The sequence below is a fragment of the Danio rerio genome, chromosome 3 (genome assembly GCF_052040795.2).
Source record: "Danio rerio strain M-AB ecotype USA chromosome 3, GRCz13ab, whole genome shotgun sequence".
Lineage (NCBI taxonomy): Eukaryota > Metazoa > Chordata > Actinopteri > Cypriniformes > Danionidae > Danio > Danio rerio.
The window spans coordinates 15104031-15127776 of NC_141023.1; the positions used below are offsets into that span (position 1 = coordinate 15104031).

At 39.4% G+C, this 23746-nt stretch overlaps 1 protein-coding gene across 6 annotated transcripts in view; it reads left to right on the forward strand.

The window, feature by feature from the left end:
- The window catches only part of znf652 (zinc finger protein 652), a 40111-nt gene continuing 16365 nt past the window's right edge, over positions 1-23746 (forward strand). For 2 of the 6 annotated variants that reach the window (XR_015480525.1, XM_087244098.1), the window contains exons 1-3: positions 1-264; positions 18282-18560; positions 20150-21292. Coding sequence is in view for 3 of the 6 variants with exons in the window: in XM_087244098.1 (XP_087100224.1) it covers positions 20327-21292 (966 nt within the window). In the remaining 3 variants the exon portion in view is untranslated. Of the gene's footprint in view, positions 364-18281; positions 19249-19327; positions 21471-23746 lie in introns of all 6 variants that reach the window. The other 4 variants (XR_015480526.1, XM_087244100.1, XR_015480527.1 and 1 more) reach the window with 3 other exon arrangements.

Below are 23746 nucleotides of genomic sequence, written 5' to 3' on the forward strand. Positions count from 1 at the left end.
GCTTGATATGCGAGACTCAAGCCATCAGACACGTAGCGATGGCTTGTAAAGCAAAACACCGCTGGATTCCAGCAGCAGAACATTTAAGATAGTCAGTGTGCGCGTGCACGCGAACGCGCGCTGCTTGCCAAAAAACTCACAGCGCTCGCTGAGAAAGAGTTTGTCTGGAACTAGTGTGTTTTTTTTGTTTTCTTCTGAAGATTTGTGTTTCATCCGACACAACTTGAGGCTCGCGGTATGAGGGAGAGGGCGCTCGTGTCTCGGGTGAGTGAGTTCTTCTTGCTGCTACAAGTTAATTTCTGCTTTTGCATTTATTTACAGCGATGACAGTTGTTCAGCGCATGCATTGAAACATCTGTCAAGGTATGAAGCCTTCTGTCATCATGACAAGCGATGCACTTATATGTTCTGCCTTCTATGTACCGGTCGGTCTGCAGATGATTTTTTGTTTGTTCTGAAAGAAAGCGAGTCGTCTAAATGTTATTGTTCCCTGCCTAAAATGCTGTTTTGCATACTAATGCACCGAGAGCGCGTTACTGCAGCTGACTGACCGCAGACCGTATCGATATGAATGAGTAAATTTGTGAAGGAGTATAAATCTGGGCGGTTTTGGGGGTGTAAAAAAGTGAAAGTCGTCCACGACGTTGATGTTAGCTTGCTATATGAGCCAACGGGGTTCAATAGTCTCGCGGTCGCTGTATGCATGAAAATGACTTGAGCTAGGTTTTAGCAAATGCAAAATGAATATTTTTTGCAAAAGCAGCTCCTGCAGTTGCTGGTGTCCATCTTGGGCTGCTGTGTGTTCATGCACTCGGGCTGTTAGCTCTGCTAGCCGATCGGCCTGCACGCCTGCCGTCCCGACCAACCAATGTTTCCTTCGGGTTAACCCTTTCTTTGCGTCGCTTTCCCAAAAAAGTTGCTCTTCGCCAATGAGTTGCAGGACACCCTTAGCTGCTTTTTTAACTGTCCTGGCAGTATGTGCCTAACAGAATTTGCGGTATCCCGGTATTTTCCCCTCATTTTTGGGGTGGACGCGATGGAGTTTGGATGTGTGTTGTGGATGCGCGCGCTAGGCCTGCTCAAACAGCCGCGTTAGCAAGAGCTGCTAGCGCTGACCCTACAAGACGCATTTTTTGCGATTTTCTTTTACGTCCTACATCTAGTTTTCAGTCTGTTTGCGGATAAACATAGTTTAGAACCGCTGCTTTGCATTTGTGCGCATGACAAGACCGAAATCTTTGGTTTTAGCTCACTATTTTGTGTACAATTTTCTCCCGCTTTCCTTTTATCCAAGCTTGTAACGTTAGTGAAGTCTCAGCAACTTCAACAGCAAAGAGATTTTCTCCACATTGTAACGTTACTTCACAATGTAATAACCAAAAGCAGGAGTATGTGTGCTTTATGCTAATTAAATAATTTATTTAGACAGCATTCATTATGTTAGTAGTATATTTACCCACCTTGTGTTGTTTTTACTTTATCTGCTTTGCATTTTCATGATACTGTCCTTATAACATCATCTAATGCTGGGTGATATGACTAAAATCTCATATTATAAGTCATCTCATTTCCTAATATAGCAATATATATCATAATGTAGTTCTGTATATTCTTACCGTCATTGGTTTGTATATATTAAACACATGAAAATTTATCAGTATATACATCACAAATCACTCATATGTGATCATACCTCTCACTTTATGTAGTCCTTAAGAGCAAATGTTTGTTTTGAGGATGTAGAAATGTTAAATAAATATTAATAAAACACTATACACAAACAAAAAGTGCTCAGGGGTAACTTAAACAATTGTGTCAGTGCTCTTTGGGTAAGGGATTCATCAGAGTAAACAGCAAAAAATCAGTCCAAGGCACTCGAAATACATTAAAAAGCCTTTATTGACATGGCTTGTCTTTAAAACTGCGCCTAAACGTATTGACAGACAACTGCCTTGATCAGGGTAACCTGAATCTTGTTACCCTGATGAAGGCAGTTGTTTGCCGAAATGCTTTTTAATACTTTTCCCACATTTTTAGAGTGCCTTGGACTGATTTTTTGCTATTAATAAAACGCTTTAGAAAAATGAATGATTACATGTTCAACATAAAAATAAAAACAAGTCTTTAAATAAAATAAGAACACTGTACATTCAAGATTGCAACTGTCTCATGATACTGTTATTCATGTTTCTGTCTGCATCCAGAGCTTGTGCACTTCACAATGTCATAATCAAAAGCATGAGTATGGGTGCTTTATCCTAAAAAAATAGCTTATTTAGACAGCAGTCATTATGTTAGTATTATTTTTACCCAGCTTGTGTTGTTCTTACTTCATCTGCTTGGCATTTTGATAGTACTGTCTTCATAACATCATCTAATGCTGGGTGATATGACTAAAATCTCACATTAAGTCATCTCATTTCCTCAGATAACCTAATATGATGTAGTGTAATTTCTGTAAATTCAATCATTTAATAGTTTATAAATAATTAATACTTGTAAGTTTAACAGTATATACTGCAAAAATCACTCGTATGTGATCACACTTTTCACTTTATTTAGTACTTAAGGGCAAATGTTTGATTTTAGGGTGTAGAAATGTAAAATAAGTATTAATAAAACACTAAATCAAACGAAAAGTGCTCAGGGGTATTATAAAAATGTGTCTGCGCTCTTTGGGTAAGGGATTCATCAGAATAAACAGCAAAAATCAGTCCAAGGCACTTGAAATATGTGGCAAAATGTTTTTTAAGAAGCCTTTCTTGACATGGCTAGTCCTTAAATATTCCTTAACCTGATGAAGGCAGTTGTTTGCCAAAGTTTAGCGCAGTTTTAAGAAATAGCCGTGTCAATAAAGGCTTTTTAATATTTTCTCAAGTGCCTTGGGCTGATTTTTGCTATTTATAAAGCACTTTAGAAAAACGAATAATCACAGGTGCAACATAAAAATACAAAAACAAATCACTAAATAAAATCTAAAATATGAACACTGTTTTTGCAAGATTGCAACTTTCTCATGATGCTGTTACTCATGTTTCTGTCTGCATCCCTGTCAATAATATCAATATCCCATGCAATATTGCGTTCATGATAATGATGAAAAAGTATTACAAATTTAGTATTGCAAGCTAGTGAAAAGGCATTACCATCATAAAATGCATTTAGAGACACAATAAAATAAATAAAAGAGCATAATATAGACTTTTTATTTTGTCCACAGGATATATCACCATATATTGCACAGTCCTGATATCATCTACCCTTTAGGCTGCAAAGTGTTAGTACATGCATGTTATTTGTTACACTTTTATATAGATATACCATTTAAACTGCATTAATTCTCTTCTAACTTGAGAGATTGTGTATATCAGGTGTTATTTTTATTTATTTATTTATTTATTTTTTTAATGAATAAAAGATCAAAAAGGCTCTCTCATGTGGAGTCACAGTTGATAGAGCATTTGTTAGACTGATGGTGTCTTTGTCTTCAAAGCGTCTGTGTTTTTGCCGCATCTGCCATGATGCTCTCCTGCTGTGAAAAATCTGAACTTGTTAAAGGTGAAGAGCGGCTTTCTTGTTTTTTTCAAGTTAAAGTGCTTTCTTTTATTCCAGCTTAGCATGCGGAGATGACTAGAAGATGTGCAGAAGCTGCTAAATCTGTTGCACCGTCAAACCTCTGTGTGAGTTTTGCGTATAGATGTTTTAACGTTTATAGTTTATTAGTAATTTTCATCCAGAAAACTGAGACTGTGTGAAAAAGGCGTACATTTGTGTGTGCTTCCATTCACATTACATTTAGATTAACTTTTTATATAGATATTTTAATCTTAGCTGTATTTTACGCATATAGATTATGACACGCATATACAGTTGTCGACATTTGAAGTGGATCAAAAAAGTTTGTCAAAATTGTCCCATGACTATAATGGCTGTTGAATAGTGTTAGGACAACATTGGTGAAAGGTTTCGATCCACTTTAAACTTTGATTGCTATCTAAACCGTAGCAGTCCTATAGCCAAAGGGGCTTCAGGTGGTTTGAAAGACCCACCTATAGGAGCCATATTCATTTTCATTTAATGATAATGTTTATTTGTTTACTGAATAGTTTGGGTTTCACAGTGACGTATTATGTTTTGGTCACATGGGCATACTCACCTCACACAGTTAGGAAAAGAGAATGAGAGTGGGGTAACCATATTTTTTGTTGCCCGCCACGGCACACGCAACAACCCTATAGCACTACACGCCACGCTGCAGCGCAATAATCAGTCTTAACGCAATATGCAACAGGTATTCTATCCACAGATTGCCGTTTATCATGTCTTGTTTCAAATTTATAAAAAGTTTTGCTACTAACATCTTGGGCTCTGCGCGTCTGTCTCAGCCACACAGCCCGTCACAAATTCAAAGGACCCTCACTGCCTCTCTAGCAACTTGAGGAATCAGGAAGTCGCAATACCACCCCTCACTGACAAAAGTCCAGAATTTGTCCCATACATAAGCTTATTTGTGGTATTTTGACTGCTGTGTCATAATAAATTGTGAAAATATACACCGAAGAAGGCTTTAAGACCAAGCGTGAATTCTCATTTGGCTGCTGCTTCAGACTGAGGAAACTTTGTGTTTGCCTAATCAATGACAATATAGGCTAGTTTAAAACATGAACAGCACCTTTTTTTTTAACGGTGTATTATTTAATACATTTGTTTTTGAAAAATAAGTATTATTCTCCATTATTTTTTTTTCTTAATGTTTAGGAAATGTCTTTGGTACATCAAAAAGTGTGGTTGATGACCTTCCAACAAGCTAATCCAGCAGAAAATAGTGCTTAAAAAGTATTTAAACTTCATAATTAAATAGAAAATGAGACGAATAACTGCAAAAAGGTTCATATTTAAAAAAAAAAAGAACCACACCTTTCACCAGGCTGGCTACGGGCTTGCAGTAGTCAACAACATTTGAAGTGGGTCCTCAAAGTTGTCCTAACACTATTGAACAGCACCCATTTTTGGATCCACTTCATATGTTCACCACTGTATCTCATCGCATTCATTTGTCTGGTTAGATGGATAAAATCTAGATGGATTTACACTCACCTGCCAGGTACACTTTACTAGTACCAAGTTGGACCCATTTATGCCTTCAGAACTGGCTTAATCCTTCGTGGCATAGATTTAACAAAGTACTGGAAATATTCTTCAGAGATTTTGCTCCATGTTGACATGAAAGCATCACGCAGTCACTGCAGATTTGTCCACTGTACATCCATGATGTGAATCTCCAGTTCCACCACATCCCAAAGGTGCTCTATTGGATTGAGATCTGGTGACTGTGAAGGCCATTTGAGTACAGTGAGCTCATTGTCATGTTTAAGAACCAGTCAGAAACCAGGAGTAAGTGAACTACCCAGTTGAGGTGTCCCTGATTGAGGCACTTAACCCCTTATTGCTCCCTGGGTGCTGGAAGAAATAGCTGCCCACTGCTTCGGGTCTATGCTTACTGTGTTTCACTCAAAAATGCCTGTGTGCACTTGTATGGGTTAAAACCTATTTCAAGTGCGGGTAAAAACACCACTTCATTGAACTGTGGCTCTGTAGTAAATTCTGCAGGTGAAAATACCTCATAATTATAGTCAAGATGCGAGTTACAATGGGGTTTTAACACTAGCACACCTTTAAATAATGAGAAATAGCTTGCTCTGACCTGTATTTATATCTAGTAACATGACTTATGAAGACCCCTGTATCAGTTCATCATGAACGCATAATCACAGCAAGCAGTAAATGTGAGAAAATATTCATTCAGCCATCAGCCATTAGACTTTTAAGTTAGGGCTTTGCAAAACTTGAAAAATATGTACTTCACTGAAAAGATGTGCATGAGAATCACAGCTTTGCTTAAAGTCACCATGAAACTGAAGTTTGCCAGTTTCTCTCCCCCCCAAAATGAGGGATGGTGGTTTTTGTTCTTAGAGAGCCGATTAGATTGTTGAAAGATGGGTGTTGCTAATAAAATAAAGTAAGATTGCCGAATGGACGAATTTAGAGCAGAGACCAGACGCCCACACAATAAAAATGGTTTTCTTACTTCGATTTCGTCTTGTTTCTAGTCCAGATATCCAAAAACTCTTAAATCGAGAAGAATTTTTTGACAAGCAAAACATATTGTCTCAAATTAGGAAATAATATTTCAAAATTAAGTGAGTTTTTCATTAAAACAAGCACAATAATCTTATGTCAAAAGCAAAAACAAGATTATTTTGCTTGTTTTAAGGAAAAGCTAACTTAGTGTTGTCATATTATTTCTTAAATAGACACCCCATAGATGCGCAGCTTCAGACAAGCGAGTGCAAGCCACAGTTTCTGTTTGCATCATCACAATAAACTGTTTTGGCCGTGTTTTGGTGATGAAAATGTTTCGACCGAAAATTCAGTGGCCGAATATTTGGTGCATCCCTAGTGTTGCTAAACAAAACAAAATGTAGGAAGACGAACAGATGAATTCAGAGCAGAAATAAGACACCCACACTGCAAACAAATGCTTTTCTTACCTAGATTTTGTCTTGTTTCTAGTCCAGATAGAGGTTTTCTTGACAAGCAAGACGTACTGTCTTGTTTTAAGAAATAATAAAGCAAATTAGGTGAGTTTTTCCCTAAATCAAGCTGATTAATCTGACAATGGGGTTATGAAAATAATCTGAAAATGATTTAGTCTGAAAAAAAAAGATTAATTCTGCAAGTTAATCTTATGCCAGAAGGAAAAGCAAGATTATTTTGCTTACTTTATTGTCAGATTATTTAGCTTATTTTAAGGGAAAAACTTCTTTGATTTTGGTATATTGTTTCATAAATCAAGTCAATGTCTTGCCTGTCTAGAAAGTGCTTCTTGATTTAAGAACGTTTAGATCTTTGTTTTTGGTTTCTGGTGCAAATTTGGGCTGGGTTACATGCCAAAAATTCAATCTCCATAATTATTTTCCATATTTAACGATACGGATAAATATTTCAATATCAGTTGATAATGCTTCCAGGTTTAAAAAAGTACCCCAACAATGACCGAAGCCACAAAAATTAGAGAGTCCATAATATGGTATAACATATTTTCAACTGATAAATCTTCGCTCGCCAGAAATTCGGTACATCTCTAATATCAACACACTTTTAGATTCCCATTGTTGCACATTTCTGCTGTGTGTTCTCTTAGATCAATATAGAGTGAAAAAGTCCAGAGCTTATCATCGTTATTGACTAATTTAATTACGATTCGATATAATATCGTTTATCGGCCCAACCCTAGTCCAAATATCTAAGTAAGAAAAGCATTTTATGGAGTGCACTGATATTCCTGCCCTAAATGAAGAGAAGTCATTTCAACAGGGAGGGAAGTTTGTGGTATTTGATTAATGTTTATGAGGGCAAAGAAATTCTTCTAAAGTAATACAGTGCACAGATACATCATTTATAACAAGAACTAGAACTACTATACACACATCAAAATTAAGATGTCATGGTGACTTCATTCATGTCTGCGATTTCATTTCAATTAAGAGCTCTGCCCTAGAAAACACAAAGTGCTTGCTTGCATATTGATTTAAAGCCGATCTCTGCAGCATGAGTGGCATCAGGAGTCATATCGCTGCTCTGGTTTTTTCATTTTTAAGGACCTTAACATTAAACAAACTTCAGTATTTAAGATTTTGCACATCTTGACATTGCTGCTCACCCTGAGTCATTCATATCGTCTCCCGTACAGTGACCTGTGTTAAAAGGCCATGGGTTGGCGGGTTAGTGGAAGTGCATGTGAATGAAAAAGAGTGACTCAGCTTGCTAGTGGTTAATACAGTTGCATAACAGCACTCAAAGAACCCGGCGGCCCATTCTAAGTCAAAGTCGGAACGCAAATCTCTCAGTACGGTCATGGTTGACCTCTCTTGATTGAATAATTAATCAGATTATCAGTGGCCTGTTGCTATTCGAGTGCAGCTCGAGGCCAGCAGGTCAGAAATGTTGAAACTTTGAAACGAACAAATAAGGGGAAACACCCTGCGACTGAAGGTTTTAGCAGTGTAAGTTTCGCTTTGAGTCATTTTGATACACATTTTACCCAGTATTACATAAATCAGTGCCAGGGTGTGCACAAAATCCACCTAAAGGGATCGTTGGCCTAAAAATGAGATACTTTACTCATCCTTCATTTGTTTTAGTACTGTTTTGAGTTTTTTCTGTTGAACACAAAGGAAGATGTACTGAAGAATGTTGGGGAAAACAGATATTAGCCATGTAGCTCATAAAGACTGAAATCCGTGAGGTAATAATACTGAACCACCTTGATGACAGACTTTGGCTGAGGGATTTTAGAATGACCGAAACAACATTTTAGATGTTTTTCGATGAGGTCGGTTCACTAATTTGCCTTAATGTCTTCCCATTCTGCTCGTTTTTGTTTTCAATTGATCAATGACTACGTTTACATTGACATCAGTAATTTAATTATTTGCCTTAATCTGAATAAGACAATAATATGATTATACACTCACCGGCCACAATATTAGGTACACCTTGATAGTATGATGTTGGACCCCATTTTGCCTTTAAAACTGCCTTAATCTGTCGTGGCATAGATTCAGCAAAGTACTGGAAATATTCCTCTGCGATTTCGGTCGCCATTGACATGATAGCATCACGCAGTTGCTGCAGATTTGTCGGCTGCACATCCATGATGCGAATGTCCCGTTCCACCACATCCCAAAGATGCTCTATTGGATTGAGATCTGGTGACTGTGGAGGCCATTTGAGTGCAGTGAACTCATTGTCATGTTCAAGAAACCAGTCTGAGATGATTCACGCTTTATGAAAAGGCGTGTTGTCTTGCTGGAAGTAGCCATCAGAAGATGGGCACACTGTGGTCATAAAGGAATGTACATGGTCAGCAACAATACTCGGGTAGGCTGTGGCATTGACACGATGCTCAATTAGGACTATAGGCCTAAAGTGTGCCAAAAGAATATTCCCCACACCATTACACCAACACCACCAGCCTGAACCATCGATACAAGGCAAGATGGATCCATGCTTTCATGTTGTTGACGCTAAATTCTGATCCTACCATCCGAATGTTGCTGCAGAAATCAAGACTCATCAGACCAGGCAACGTTTTTCCAATCTTGTGTTGTCCAATTTTGGTGAGCCTGTGTGAATTGTAGCCTCAGTTTACTGTTCTTAGCTGACAAGAGTGGCTGGCATCTGATGTGGCCTTCTGCTGCTGTTGCCCATCCGCCTCAAAGTTGAACGTGTTGTGTGTTCAGAGATGCTCTTCTGCATACCTCGGTTGTAATGAGTGGTTATTTGAGTTACTGTTGCCTTTCTATCAGCTCGAACGAGTCTGGCCGTTCTCCTCTGACCTCTGACATCAACAAGGCATTTGTGCCCTCAGAACTGCCGCTCAATGGATATTTTCTCTTTTTCAGACCATTCTCTGTAAACCCTAGTGATGATTGTGTGTGAAAATCCCAGTAGATCAGCAGTTTCTAAGATACCTTATACCAGCCCGTCTGGCACCAACAACCATGCCACATTCAAAGTCACTTAAATCACCTTTCCCTATTCTGGTGCCCCGTTTGAACTGCAGCAGATCGTCTTGAGCATGTCTACATGCTTAAATGCGTTGAGTTGCTGCCATGTGATTGCCTGATTAGAAATTGACATTAACGAGCAGTTGGACAGGTGTACCTAATAAAGTGGCCAGTGAGTCTGTCTTGTTGCTTCCACTATCACATGATGAAATTGCTACACCTTAAATGTTAATCTTATGTTTGCTTAATAGCTAAAAAAAAATCATCCTACTCAGTCCTACTACCCAGTTCTACTATCCAACTTTCTTGCTGTTTCTGTTAAGCATCTTTATGCAATATTCTAAAATGCAAATAAAATAGGTCACACATCACATCTGTTGACCTCCATTGTATTTTTTGGAAGTCCTGTTTCCAAAGTTCGTCAGAACTGCAAGAAGAAGAAAAAAAACAGATTTCAGTGATGCATTTTTCACAACTAAGCAGTTTGCATGCAGTTTTTGGAGTGCTAGTTGCTCCAGACCTTGCCTCATTTTGTGTTCCAACTCATTAAGATTTATAACCACTTGAGTGTTTTGATTTCACTTTCTTTTTGGGGTGAACTGTCCCTTTAAGATCTGATCTTGAAATGTTACTTTAGCTGCAATATCGATTAAAGAGATTAGAGTGGTTTTGGTGATTGAATTTGTTCATAGCCAATTGGATGAGGTGAACTTGAGGTTTTTGGGGTCATACTCTTGATCCTCAATCCATGCAATAGTCACTATTGATTGGGATGTTGATGCTGAAACGTGAGTTATTTCATTGGTTGTAAAAGATTTTGATTCAGTGATTGTCACCCACATCAAAGCAGCTTGTTTTTTATGTGCGAGGAATCCCAGAATTAGTCACCGTTATCATCCACCTACTAGCTCTTGACTATAATCTTGAGAAGTGCAGCCCGAGGCGTTGCGAAACTTCAACTGTGCCTTTCCGGCTTGAAGCGAGAAAAATGAAGTCATTGATATCGTCTTCGCACTTTCGCGTCAAATTTCAGACAACTTTTATTCATGTGTCGCACCAGCTGCACATATAGACTCGTAAACGCAGACGTGTGTGTAAATAAGCATAGGGCTTTCTCTTTCATTTCCTTCCTCATACGGTGTGAGAATCTGTATGTCAGTGACTTAAGCTTAACTAGTTTTTCCTAGATCTGAATTAAGTTTGCAGATCTCTTTAATGGGATGGGTCATCCAAAAATGAAAATTCTGTTGTCATTTACAGTTGATTCAAGCCAGTTTTAGTTTCTGTTCAACACAAAAGAAGATATTTTGAAGAATGTTGGAAACTGGCATCCACTGACATCCATAGTGGGAAGAAAAGTATGGAAGTCAATGGTTTCCAACATTATAGGAAGATATTTTGAAGAATGTTGGAAACCATTGACACCCAAAATAGCAAAGAAAACACTTCAGAAGTCAGTGGTTTCCTACACTATATAAAGATGTTTTGAAGAATGTTGGAAACTGTATTCATTTACATCTATAGTAGGGAAAAATATTATGGAAGTCAGTGGTTTCCAACATTATATAAAGATGTTTTGAAGAATGTTGGAAACCGTATCCGTTTACATCTATAGTAGGGAAAAATGTCATGGAAGTAAATGGTGCCCAACATTACATGAAGATATTTTGAAGAATGTTGGAAACCATTGACATCCATAGTAGGAAAGAAAATAATGTGGAAGTCAGTGGTTTCCAACATTATATGAGGATGTTTTGAGTAGGGATGCTCATTTCGGTTAATTTTGCTAACCGACAACCGCCGCTCGTTAATGGAATATTAACGGTTAACTGGTCAGATTAATATTAAATTATTATTAAATTAAATTAAAAATAATTGATGTGTCTATTTTGTGTCTGGCACATTAAATAGGCTATTGCATTTTAAAATACTGCTTGATTTTAACATGCTAGAATAATAATAACAGAACATATAAACAGAGCATCTTCACGCACCTGCAGTGTTTCCAATAGCATAGAAAAACAGAATAAACTAAATAAAATAGACAGGCCTGCCCTAAATTATTTTCCCCTCAATTATTATTTAGATTACAAAACGAAAACACTGACTGAATCCTTTTTAAGAACGGGCATAGGCTGTTTTTTTTACCAATCATATGTTTTCTTTTCTTCCGTCAAATAAAAATAGCAGACTTCCTCAAATCGCTCGCTCCACTGAAAATATCCATGTGTTTAATGCCCCGCTGTTATTATTATATCACAAAACCCTTTTCACATATTTGATAGAAATCATTATTTTAAAGATTATATCTTGACATGTGTTTCCTCTCTCACTCGCTGTTCAAGTGCGCACGCTGCGTGATGAAAAGACAATGACAGCGCACGCATATGTAGACTTTTTGTAAACAGTTTTGTTGTTTAAATATGATATTGCATTAATTTGCATACATACTTTATAAGCTGTAAAATGAAAGCTGAAGCCGATTTGTTGTGTTTATAACACAGATCCAGGAGGCCATCAGCATCAGCACTGGTTTGGCATCAACTCCTCTGTAACAAACAGCAATATTCTTCTTACATTTTGTTTTTTTATGGCAAATATGTCTGTAGGCACGCGTGGTTACACTGTATGGTCCCGCGAGTTAACAATTATATGTTGCAGTTGAACAAGAGGCCGATCACAGCAAACACGCTTTTCTGTTCCAAAAACGTGAGGCACACCTCACCGCCTTTTATGTTGACAAGAAGCGCGGTGCACTTTTTTTTTATTTCACTATGAAACGACGGAATCAGCTGGGTATCGATTGGGCAAGAGTGTTGCTGTCTATGTTGTTACAGTTGTAATATTTAATAATATTGTGATATTCAATACTTCTGAAAGTTTCCAATAGACCTGGTGCTGTGTTTACGAGTAGTGGAATGTGTGTCAGACATGGTTTGAGAATGCACGTACAGTAATGCATGTTACATATACGCTGGCTATTTTCCTATGACTCCAACGCACACGCTCTGCAGTTTGTGACCCCTTATACACCCATCATGTGGTCACATACACTGCGCTCTCTAGTTCTCAGAAAGTTTCAAAGCGCACCGGATGAAAGGTGGAGGTGTGTGTGAATATGCGTGGGTATGTATGTGCTTGTGTGTGTGTGTATGTGTGTGTGTGTAATTGTAAATGTGTAGGCGTTTGTTTGTGTGTGTATATGGTTTGTTTGTTTGTGTGGGCAGGTCTGTGCATGCATGTATATGTGGGCATTTTTCTGCAATGTAAACTGTCGCTGCAGCTGCAGTAATTCAGGTGAATTAAGTCACTCAGGCTCATTGTTAGATGGTTTTATACATAGCAGCATGTTTTTTAACCCAGTTTTTTTTCCAGTTTTTACTTCATTGTGTTTCTGTAAATAAAACACAAGAGGGAATCTATGTTTCCTGCACTGGTATTTTAAAGCTAAAGCTGAATAAGTACATGAGTTGTTAGCATAGCTCTGGGATTTCTGTAGGTACACAAATGTGGACAGAAATGCAAAATCCAGTCATGAAATCTAAATTTAAAGTTATTCGGGGAATATTTTTTTTTGCAAAGTTAAAAACAGCAGCGTTTTACAAAGTTTTGAAGCATTTTAAATATGCAGCGCGTTCAATGCTTTGCAAAAAATGCATGGAAAACAATAAGAGAAAAAAACGGTCTAGCAGGAAAAGTCGCCTTATTTTTATTATTTACTTATTTACTTATTTATAGTTCCGTGGCTTTTAGTACGCCAGTTAAACCATAGTTGAATCTTAGACAATCTTTATTATTTGTTTTTGGGTCAATTTTGAATTTCCACAACCAACACAAAGCCTCTGGGTTCTGAGAGAGGATTGACCTCAACCAGATCCAAGAAAAAATCCCTCTAAATTATGTGAAACTGGTCTTAACCAGTTTAAATTGATATACTCTAAATAAAAATACTTATTGAAATAATATATATATTCATTCATTCATTCATTCATTTTCTTGTCGGCTTAGTCCCTTTATTAATCCGGGGTCGCCACAGCAGAATGAACCGCCAACTTATCCAGCAAGTTTTTACGCAGCGGATGCCCTTCCAGCCGCAACCCATCTCTGGGAATCATCCACACACACATTCACACACACACACTCATACACTACAGACAATTTAGCCTACCCAATTCACCTGTACCGCATGTCTTTGGACTGTGGGGGAAACCGGAGCATCCGGAGGAAACCCACGGGAACACGAGGAGAACATGCAAACTCCACACAGAAATGCCAACTGAGCCGAGGTTCGGACCAGTGACCCAGCGACCTTCTTGCTGTGGGGCGACAGCACTACCTACTGCGCCACTGCCTCGCCCATAATATATATATATATATATATATATATATATATATATATATATATATATATATATATATATATATATATAAAATATGTATTCCGCACACCTGTCTTTGGGAATTTTTCCCCATTTCTCTTTGCAGTACCTCTCAAGCTCTATCAGGTTGGATGGGAAGTGACAATGTACGGTCATTTGCAGATCTCTCCAGAGTCCAGAGATGTTCAATAGGATTTAGGTCTGGGCTCTGGCTTGGCCACTCAAGGACATTCATCGAGTCGTTGTGAAGCCACTCCATTGATATTTTGGCGGTGTGCTTTGGATCATTGTCCTGCTGGAAGATGAACCGTCGCCCCAATCTGAGGTCAAGAGCACTCTGAAGCAGGTTTTCATTCAGGATGTCTCTGTACATTGCTGCATTCATCTTTCCCTCTATCCTGACTAGTCTTCCAGTTGCTGCTGTTGAAAAACATCCCCACAGCATGATGTTGCCACCACTATGCTTCACTGTAGGGAGGGTATTAGCCTGGCGATGAGCGCTGCCTGGTGGTTTTCTCCAAATGTAAGGCCTGGCATTCACTCAAAAGAGTTTAATTTTACTCTCATCAGAGCAGAGAATTTTAGTTTCTTGTGGTCTGAGAGTCCTTCAGATGCCCTGTAGCAAATTCCAGACAGGGACTGGCTTCTGTATAGCCACTCTACCATACAGGCCTGATTGGTGGATTGCTGCACAGATGGTTGTCCTTCTGTAAGGTTCTCCTCTCTTCACATAAGAACGCTGTAGCTCAGACAGAGTGACCATCGGGTAATTTATCACGTCCCTGACTAAGGCCCTACTCCCCTGATCACTCAGTTTAGATGGCCGGCCAGCTCTAGGAAGGGTCCTGGTGGCTCCAAACATCTTCCACTTATGGATGATGGAGGCCACTATGCTAATTGGAACTTACTGAGCAGCAGAAATTTTGTAACCTTCCCCAGCCTTGTGGCTTAAGACTATCCTGTCTTGGAGGTCTATAGACAATTCCTTTGTCTTCATGCTTGGTTTGTGCTTTGACATGCACTGTCAACCCTGGGACCTTATATAGACAGGTGTATGCCTTTACAAATCATGTCCAATCAACTAAATTGACCACAGGTGAACTCCAATTAAGCTGCTGAAACATCTCAAGAATGATCAGTGGAAACAGAATGTACCTGACCTCAATTTAGAGAGACAAAGGCTGTGAACACTTCTGTACATGTGATTTTTCAGGTGTTTTATTTTTAATACATTTGCAACAATTTCTAAAAGTCTTTTTTTTCACATTGTCATTATGGGGTATTGTGTGTAGAATTTTGAGGAAATACATACATTTAATCCATTTTGGAATAAGGCTGTAAAAAATGTGGAAAAAATAAAGCGCTATCAATACTTTCCAGATGCACTGTAAATATAAATATTCTTTATTATTTGATTGGACAGTAGAGAGAGGGGAAGGATTGGCAAAGGACATAAAGACCAAAATTGTGAATTTCATTTAGAATCGTCCTAAAGTGTTTGTTTGCCCAAAATGATGAGCAAGAAATTTACTTTTCTATTTTGGTTTGTTTGTTTGGGCACACAAAAATGTTCTTGAACCTTCATATGGTTACAGTCAATGAGCCAACTGTTAATACAGTTGCTGAAAGAGCCTTAAATCTAAGTTGCTGACACCTGGAGAAACCTTATGTTTCATAAGCTTATGTGCCCTAAACGTGACTCAAAAGGTGAAGCCGTATACGTTAAGGCCTCACATTTCAGATTCAACTGGCCTAACTGTTTGCTTTTTTCAGTTTTCATCATTCAAACTCCGCTTCCTCAACTTCAAACACACATAATGGTCACGACCTTTCGAAACCGCACATACATTCATACTGTAAGATAATGCACACATCTGCATTATGCCGTGGCACACATCCTTTCCTGCTGCCAAACAACAGCATAAACTCACTTTCTTTCATCTAGAGGTTTCGCACCCACCTTGATGAGTCAACAAGCCTTGTGATCCATAAAAAAACGGCTGTAACGGTCTTGAAATGTGCGTTTTGCTTTGCATCTGTGCACTCAGACAGTCAAAGACACCACTGTTAGCATGTGTCTGACAAAGAAAAGTCTTTTATTTAAGCTGTTTATTCTCCTATGATGGATTAAAGAGGTGGGTTAATGTGAGTCAGCTGGTCTCTTCACAGCACTCCGACTAGACGGTGATTATCTTGCTAGTCACAAGGCATCAGATTTTATCATGTCGTACACAGTCAATGCTTCACAATGCAGTATTGTTCGAAAAAGCAGTGCGTATTTCACAGAAACATTGGTTCAGCTCGCACGGGCGACTGGCACACACATGCGCTCAAACAGAACAAAGATGTTCATAGACAGCCAGGAAGTCAAGGTTGGGGCTGTTTAGAGTATAGTGCAAAAACACCGCTATTTTTCCTGTCTGCGTCTGCTGTTTACTTGCTGCTGTTCTTGATCTCGCAGTAGACTATGGGGTCTTGCATTCTGACCTTCAGGGTCATTTTCTGTGCCTTGACCTACTGTCAGATATTGTTTGAATTTGTCATTGATTTAGGGAGGAGATCGTTCCTTGAGGGCGCACACACACACCTTTCCCACACACTTGTTTCAAATCACTCAATCTGAAACTTGTGGTCTCGTTTTGGTTCTTGAGTTTGTAACTGACTCCATGTTTGGGTAAATCTGTTTCTCTGTTTAGTGAATGTTGTAAAGATCAAAGATGAATGGCTGGCGACCGTTAGCTGAAATAGGTGCAACTCTTGCATTATAAAAAGGGATTGTTCCGGTTCTTGATTGTCATTGTTGAGCTTCATTCTAGGCTGTTGTAAAATACTCTACAAAGAAACGTACACCTATGACTGTTGTTTAGCATGGTACTAAGACAAATCAACCTTTATATATATATATATATATATATATATATATATGTTTTAGTAAACCTTGTTAAGAATCTCTTAAAGCTGTGATGAAAAATCAATTGAGATATTCAAAACGCTTTGCTGAAAGATGTTTTTACATTCAGATGCTAGGGTCAGAATTTGGTATCAACAACATGAAAGCATGGATCAATCCTGCCTTGAATTAATGGTTCCGGCTGGTGGTGGTGGTGTAATGGTGTGGGGAATATTTTCTTAGCACACTTTGGGCCCATTAGTACCAATTGAGCATCGTATCAATGCAACAGGCTACCTGAGTATTGTTGCTGACCATGTCCATCCCTTTATGACCACAGTGTGCCCATCTTCTTATGGCTACTTCCAGCAGGACAACGCACCATGTCAAAGCGTGAATCATCTCAGACTGGTTTCTTAAACATGAAAATGTGTTCACTGTACTCAAATGGCCTCCACAGTCACCAGACTTCAATCCAATAGAGCACCTTTGGAATGTGATGCAATGGGAGAATCGCATCATGGATGTGCAGCCGACAAATCTAAAGCAATGGTGCTATCATGTCAATATGGACCAAAACCTCTGAGGAACATTTACAGTATCTTGTTGAATCTATGCCATCAAGGATTAAAGCATTTCTGAAGGCAAAAGGAGGTCCAACTCTGTACTAGTAAGGTGTACCTAATAAAGTGACCGGATAGTGTTCATACAAAACAGGATGCTCTTTTGTGCTTTTCTAAATAATTGTTTAGACATTTGATTTCCACTTTGCACTGCACAGTAATCACAGGTAAACATTTATGATTTGATCAATAACTACTAACTACAGGCCAAATACTGCAAAATAATTCTCACTTGTTGGCCTTTATCAGCGATGAAGTGTGCAAGTTGTCCCTGATTTGTTGATTTTTAAAAGAAGGTTTGTTCAGTAGAGGAAATTTGGTCATGTGCTGATGTGTTTGCTGTTCTCAGCTTTTTGTGGTTTCAATTTTGAGTTGATTACACTGAGAATCGAAAACGGTTGCGGTCGGGCTTCTGTGTGATTAGTTGTGAGATTTTACATGGCTACACCTTAACCAGGCTGAAGTTTCGTTTCTCTTTCTCTTTTCTCCCTCTTATTCTCTTGCTTTCTCTCCTTCTTTCTCTCTCACACACACACTCATATATACGTATAAAGGATGTATGGCACCTGGTTTGGAGCTTCTACCTGATAACTGCAATGACTGGAGTTGCAGAAGTGTGTTATAATATAAAGCAAGATCGTAGCCATTCCTGAATATCAGTTTGATGACACGCTTCTCTTGTTTTAACGGTAGTTGTGGTTCATTTACTCGCTTTGATGTATTCTTAATGTGATGTACATTTAATGTGACGTCTTACTTGACACCTGATGTGATTGCATTCAGTTGTCATTTACATTGTTTTTTTGCTGTCTTTCAGGTAGCGTCTAGCTGCGGGGTGCTGATTCGGAGCAGTTGGTGATGACTGCAAGATCTAAGCGTTGAGTTGAACAGCACAGAGACGCCATCACATCACAGAGAAAGAGAGGAGGCGGCTTTTTGTGTCTGAATCAGCAGAGATTGCAGATGAGGCGCCGCTATTGTTTCTCCAAGTGAAATGGAGATGCTGTCAAACAACTAAAGCTGTGACATAAAGCAAAGACAACTTTGATTTGGGATGAAATGCGTGCATGCCGCTGCACACTGAGGCAGAATTCAGGTGAGCGCTTTGAGGTTAAACATTTCAGGCCAGCACAATTTTTTTTGGTTCTTTGGTTTTGCACTATTTTGGGAAGAAACTTTGTTGATTTGACTGTTTCAACACATGATGTATTTGTAACCTACAGTAGGACGTTAAAATTGCAATTGAATTGCAATGATATTATAGTGCAGTGTTCCTGGAGGCACAGCAACAGTACATGTTTTGGAGTCTCTTCTAATGTTCTGCTGAGTTGATTTCAGTTGTGTTTAATTAAAGAGAGGTTGAAAATGTGTACTGTTGGTGTGCCTTCAGGAACAGGGTTGGGAAACACTTATATAGTCCTATTGTAATTGTCGAATGTTAAGATTTTGGCTAAAAAGGGAGAGCTTAAAGAAATGTTCCACTTATTAGGCTCATTTTACAACTCTCATAGAGTTAAACAGTTGAGTATTAACATTTTTGAAGCCATTCAGCCGATCTTCGGGTCTAGAGGGAGCACTTTTAGCTTAGCTTAGCATAGATCAGGGATCACCAATCTTGATCCTGGAGGTCCAGTGTCCTTCAGATTTTAGCTCCAACCCTAATCAAACACACCTGAACAAGCAAATCAAGGTCTTACTGGGTATACTTGGAACACCCAGGCAGGTGTGTTGAGGCTAGACAATAGACAGGAGAGCACAAGACACGAAGAGACAACACAAGACATGTGCTCATGTAAAACGGGACTAGAACACAGCCAATGAGAGAAATCATTAACCGCATGTTCACATGAAACACAAACTGAGAGCCGCGTGAATCCATTGGAGCCAGTGTCGAGTCCAGTGAAGGAGCTTTAAATGGAAAATTTAGTTTTGTGTTTACCTCATGCTTAAAAATGTTGCACGTCTGCAGGTTTCTGCCTCAAAATGAGCGAATTTTAACCTCTTGTACGTTTAAGGAAGCGTTTACAAAAAAACAAAACACCAGCAAAGAAACTCGACACAGAGGAATATAAACACCTCACTGCCAGCTAACGTTTCGGAAGTGTTATTGCAGAGGAACACAGACAGCGGGCAGAAGTATAAATGAACGGCAACGCGCAAGGCTTGCCGTGGGTCACGCCGATTACTCAACGCAGAAGTTTAAACCAGGCTTGAGACACTGAGAATGAAACCGCACGCTGCAGAAAGAACAAACACACATCAGAAAGAGAGAGCACATCCCAAGCATACCTGAACTCCGAGCGCGGCCAAGACAGCGCTCATACAAAAAATGAAGACAGATTTAGAGTGCTCAACCTGAGAAAACTCGAGCCGAGCACAACATACAAGACATAACAGGACTAGTGTCTAATCTCTACCACCAAAACAAGAATTTAAAAGACCAAAGTGGCAGAATCCTGACAGTATTCAGCTTAAAGTGACATTTTAAAGGTTTAACAAGGTAACTCATTCTGAAAAATTCAATAAAAAAAGGGTTAATTATGTTAACTAAGCAAGTCCTCCAGACATATTAATTGGCCTCCAGATATAAAGAACTATAAGTGTCAGACATCCCTTGTGTATGTTGTTTTTGTGCCCTCATGATCTGTTTTATAATTAACCGTTTCTTTTTCTTGTGTGCTATAGTGCAAGTAATGGAGGCTCAGTTTGGCCTTGGCTAAAGCTTCTCTTCTAGTATCTCCTCCTTTACACCCTCCTCTCGTTCACCAGAGAGGAGGGGTACATTTGACCCTCTACATCAGGACTGGATAGTCTCAAACATAAAGAGGCAAACACTTTTGTCGAGCAGGAGGTCAACTGCCCATGAAGTCCTGCCAGACACTGAGGGAAGAGCTGTCCGGCGTGGAGGCGATGACCGAAGAAGAGCGGCCAATGACGCAACCTTCCCAAACGTACATCCACAACACCTCCGCTCCTCATTCTGAACTATCGCCCAAGATTTACAAGCGAGAAGCTGAGGATACACCGTACTCCTTGGCCATCGACAACACAATGGCTACAGACTCGCAAATGCCCTCAGAGCTGAACCCTGCCCCGAATCAGCCGTTTTACCGGGAAGGGGCTCCGGCAAAGACTGGAAACGGAGGAACATCGGATGATTCGGAAGCTGACGATTCAGGAGCCGGAGCGGAGGACGAGTTTAAACGAGGGCAGATCATCGTTGAGGTCAACCTAAATAACCAAACCCTGCACGTGTCCAAAGGAGACGATGCGGGGAACGCTGCCGGAGATAAGAGCAATAGTGAGGAGGATGAAGATGAGGATGATGAGGAGGAGGAGGAGGAAGAGGACAGTGTTGAAGAGAACTACAGTGATCTGGATGAAGATGAAGAAGAGGAGGAGGAGAATAATAGTCGGCGTACAAGAGCACAGCGGGCGCAGAGGGGACGGACCACCGCTCAGCCGCGCCGAAAAAGTCGTCGAGTCGCTGCTTCGAGTGTGACATCATCTGGAGTGACCACCAGGGGGCGGAGGAAGCATGCGGAAGCCCCGCCCCAAAAGTGCAGACCAGCCAAGGAGGCCAAAAGCTCCGCCTCTTCTGCATCTGGAGCCACACCCACTGGAGGAGGAGCCAAGGGGGAGGGGGAGGAGAAAGAGACGCTGGCGTGTGAAAAATGCCCGCGCGTGTTTAACACTCGCTGGTACCTGGAGAAGCACATGAACGTGACGCACAGGCGCATGCAGATCTGCGACAAGTGTGGGAAGAAGTTCGTGTTGGAGAGTGAGCTGGCTCTGCACCAGCAGACAGACTGCGAGAAGAATATTCAGGTAAAGAGCAGCTTCACAGGTGTCACATGATCTCAGACTAAAGTCAGAGGCCATAATTGTGGAAAGTTAGGATAGTATGTTATGGAAAGTCTACTTTTGTGGTACAAGAGATAACTAATTTTTTTTTTTAATCTAAGACAGAAATAAAATTTAGGTAAAGCAAAATTAGGGCGGCAAGGTGGCTTAGTGGTTTGCATTGTTGCCTCACAGCTAGAATGTCACTGGTTCGAGTCCCGGCTGGGTCAGCTGGCGTTTCTGTGTGGAGTTTGCATGTTCTCCCCGTGTTGGCGTGGGTTTTCTCCAGGTGCTTCGGTTTCCCCCACAGTCCAAAGACATTCCCTATAGGTGAATTGGGTAAGCTAAATTGCTGTAGTGTATGTGTGTGAATGAGTGTATGGGTGTTTCCCAGTACTGGGTAGCAGCTGGAAGGACATCCACTTTGTAATGTAATGCTTAATAAGTTGGTGGTTCATCCTGCTGTGGCGACCTCTAATTAAATAAAGGGACTAAGCCGAAGAAAAAATGAATTAATAAAGCAAAATTTAAAAAAAAATGTTCTGGATTTAGTCAATAAGTGAGGTAAACACTCACCCAGGAAGTCTGAGGGCCCCCAAATAAATACAGAGAAGTATAAGTGATAACTGTAAATTATATATAACATATTTTGTACGATGAGGATCTAAAAATGTTTAATTTAAACATGATTATTAATATGCTTAAATGTGTCCCCCACCCTCAATCATGGACCAGTCCAGCAGTCGGATCAGTAAAGATTTGGTTTTAAAAACTAAATAGTTCATTCATTTGCATTTGTGAATTCATTTTAACAAAACAAATCATTTCAAAAGTTTTACAAGATGCTTTTACATGCTATTATTATTTTGCATTATGATAAAGTGTAGAAAAGGAGATTGAGTGATATTGACCATTTCAATGTAGTGATATCTTTGGTCCATGCACATTTCTTGCTTGTTGTTAAAATATTTCATGTCTGTAACAAGTGGCAATTCAATCGCAACTTGATGTCATAACAGCTATCGTAACAATATTTATCAATATGCAGAACTTTTTGGACTCTTAAAGCTATGGAATTTTAAATGTGAAACATGGAAATATGTCTGGACCATTGTTATTGTTTACATCCCTCAAAATGGTTTGATTAGGAAATGAATACTGCTTTTGAGCAAGTCTTTTTCAGTGTTATACTCAACTTTATATTCATTAAATAATTCTAAAAAGTTGTTCATTCATTCATTTTCTTGTCGGCTTAGTCCCTTTATTAATCTGGGGTCGCCACAGCAGAATGAACTGTCAACTTATCCAGCAAGTTTTTACGCAGCGGATGCCCTTCCAGCCGCAACCCATCTTTGGGAAACATCCACACATCCACACACACACTCATACACTACGGACAATTTAGCCTACCCAATTCACCTGTACCGCATGTCTTTGGACTGTGGGGGAAACCAGAGTACCCGGAGGAAACCCACGCGAACGCAGGGAGAACATGCAAACTCCACACAGAAACGCCAACTGAGCCGAGGATCGAACCCAGCGACCTTCTTGCTGTGAGGCGAACGTGCTACCCACTGCGCCACTGCTTCGCCTTCTAAAAAGTTGTTTTCCACCAAAATATTAAGCAGCTGTTTAGTTATGATAAAACTGTTCCTTAAGAACCGGATTAGCAAATATGAATAATTTCTGAAAGATCAAGTGACACTGAAAAATTGAAACACTGAAAATTCAGCTTTAATCTTACAGGAAGGTTATTATAATAATAAAAATGTTTACATTTAGAATATTAATATTTTTTTAGATCAAATGAACAGCTTTAATGAAAGGGCAATAAACCTATTTCAGAATCATTAAAAAATGTATTACATGTATAAGTTTTGGATAGTTGTGTTGTATGGGCTGACTAAAAAAATTATGTTTCATTAATTTTGACAAAAGCTGCCAACATAACATAACATTATAATATGAGATGGGTATTAACCAAAAATTGATAAGTGAAAAGTTACTCATTAAGTTTATCTTATTTATTCAAAACACAAACAAAACTACAAACACATTAACATGAAATGAAAACAAAAATACTCAATCATAAGTAAAGATATGGCTGCACGGGGGCGCAGTGGGTAGTACGTTCGTCTCACAGCAAGAAGGCCTCGGCTGGGTCAGTTGACATTTCTTTGTGGAGTTTGCATGTTCTCCCTGTGTTTGGATGAGGTAGGTGAATTGGGTAGGCTAAATTGTCTGTAGTGTATGTGTGTGAATGAGTGTGTATGGATGTTTCCCAGTGCTGGGTTGCCGCTGGAAGGGCATCCGCTGCATAAAACATGCTGGATAAGTTGGGGGTTTATTCCACTGTGGTGACCCCTGATTATTAAAGGGACTAAGCTGAAAAGAATATGAATGAAAGTATATATATGGTAATAGCCATAGAGAAGTGGA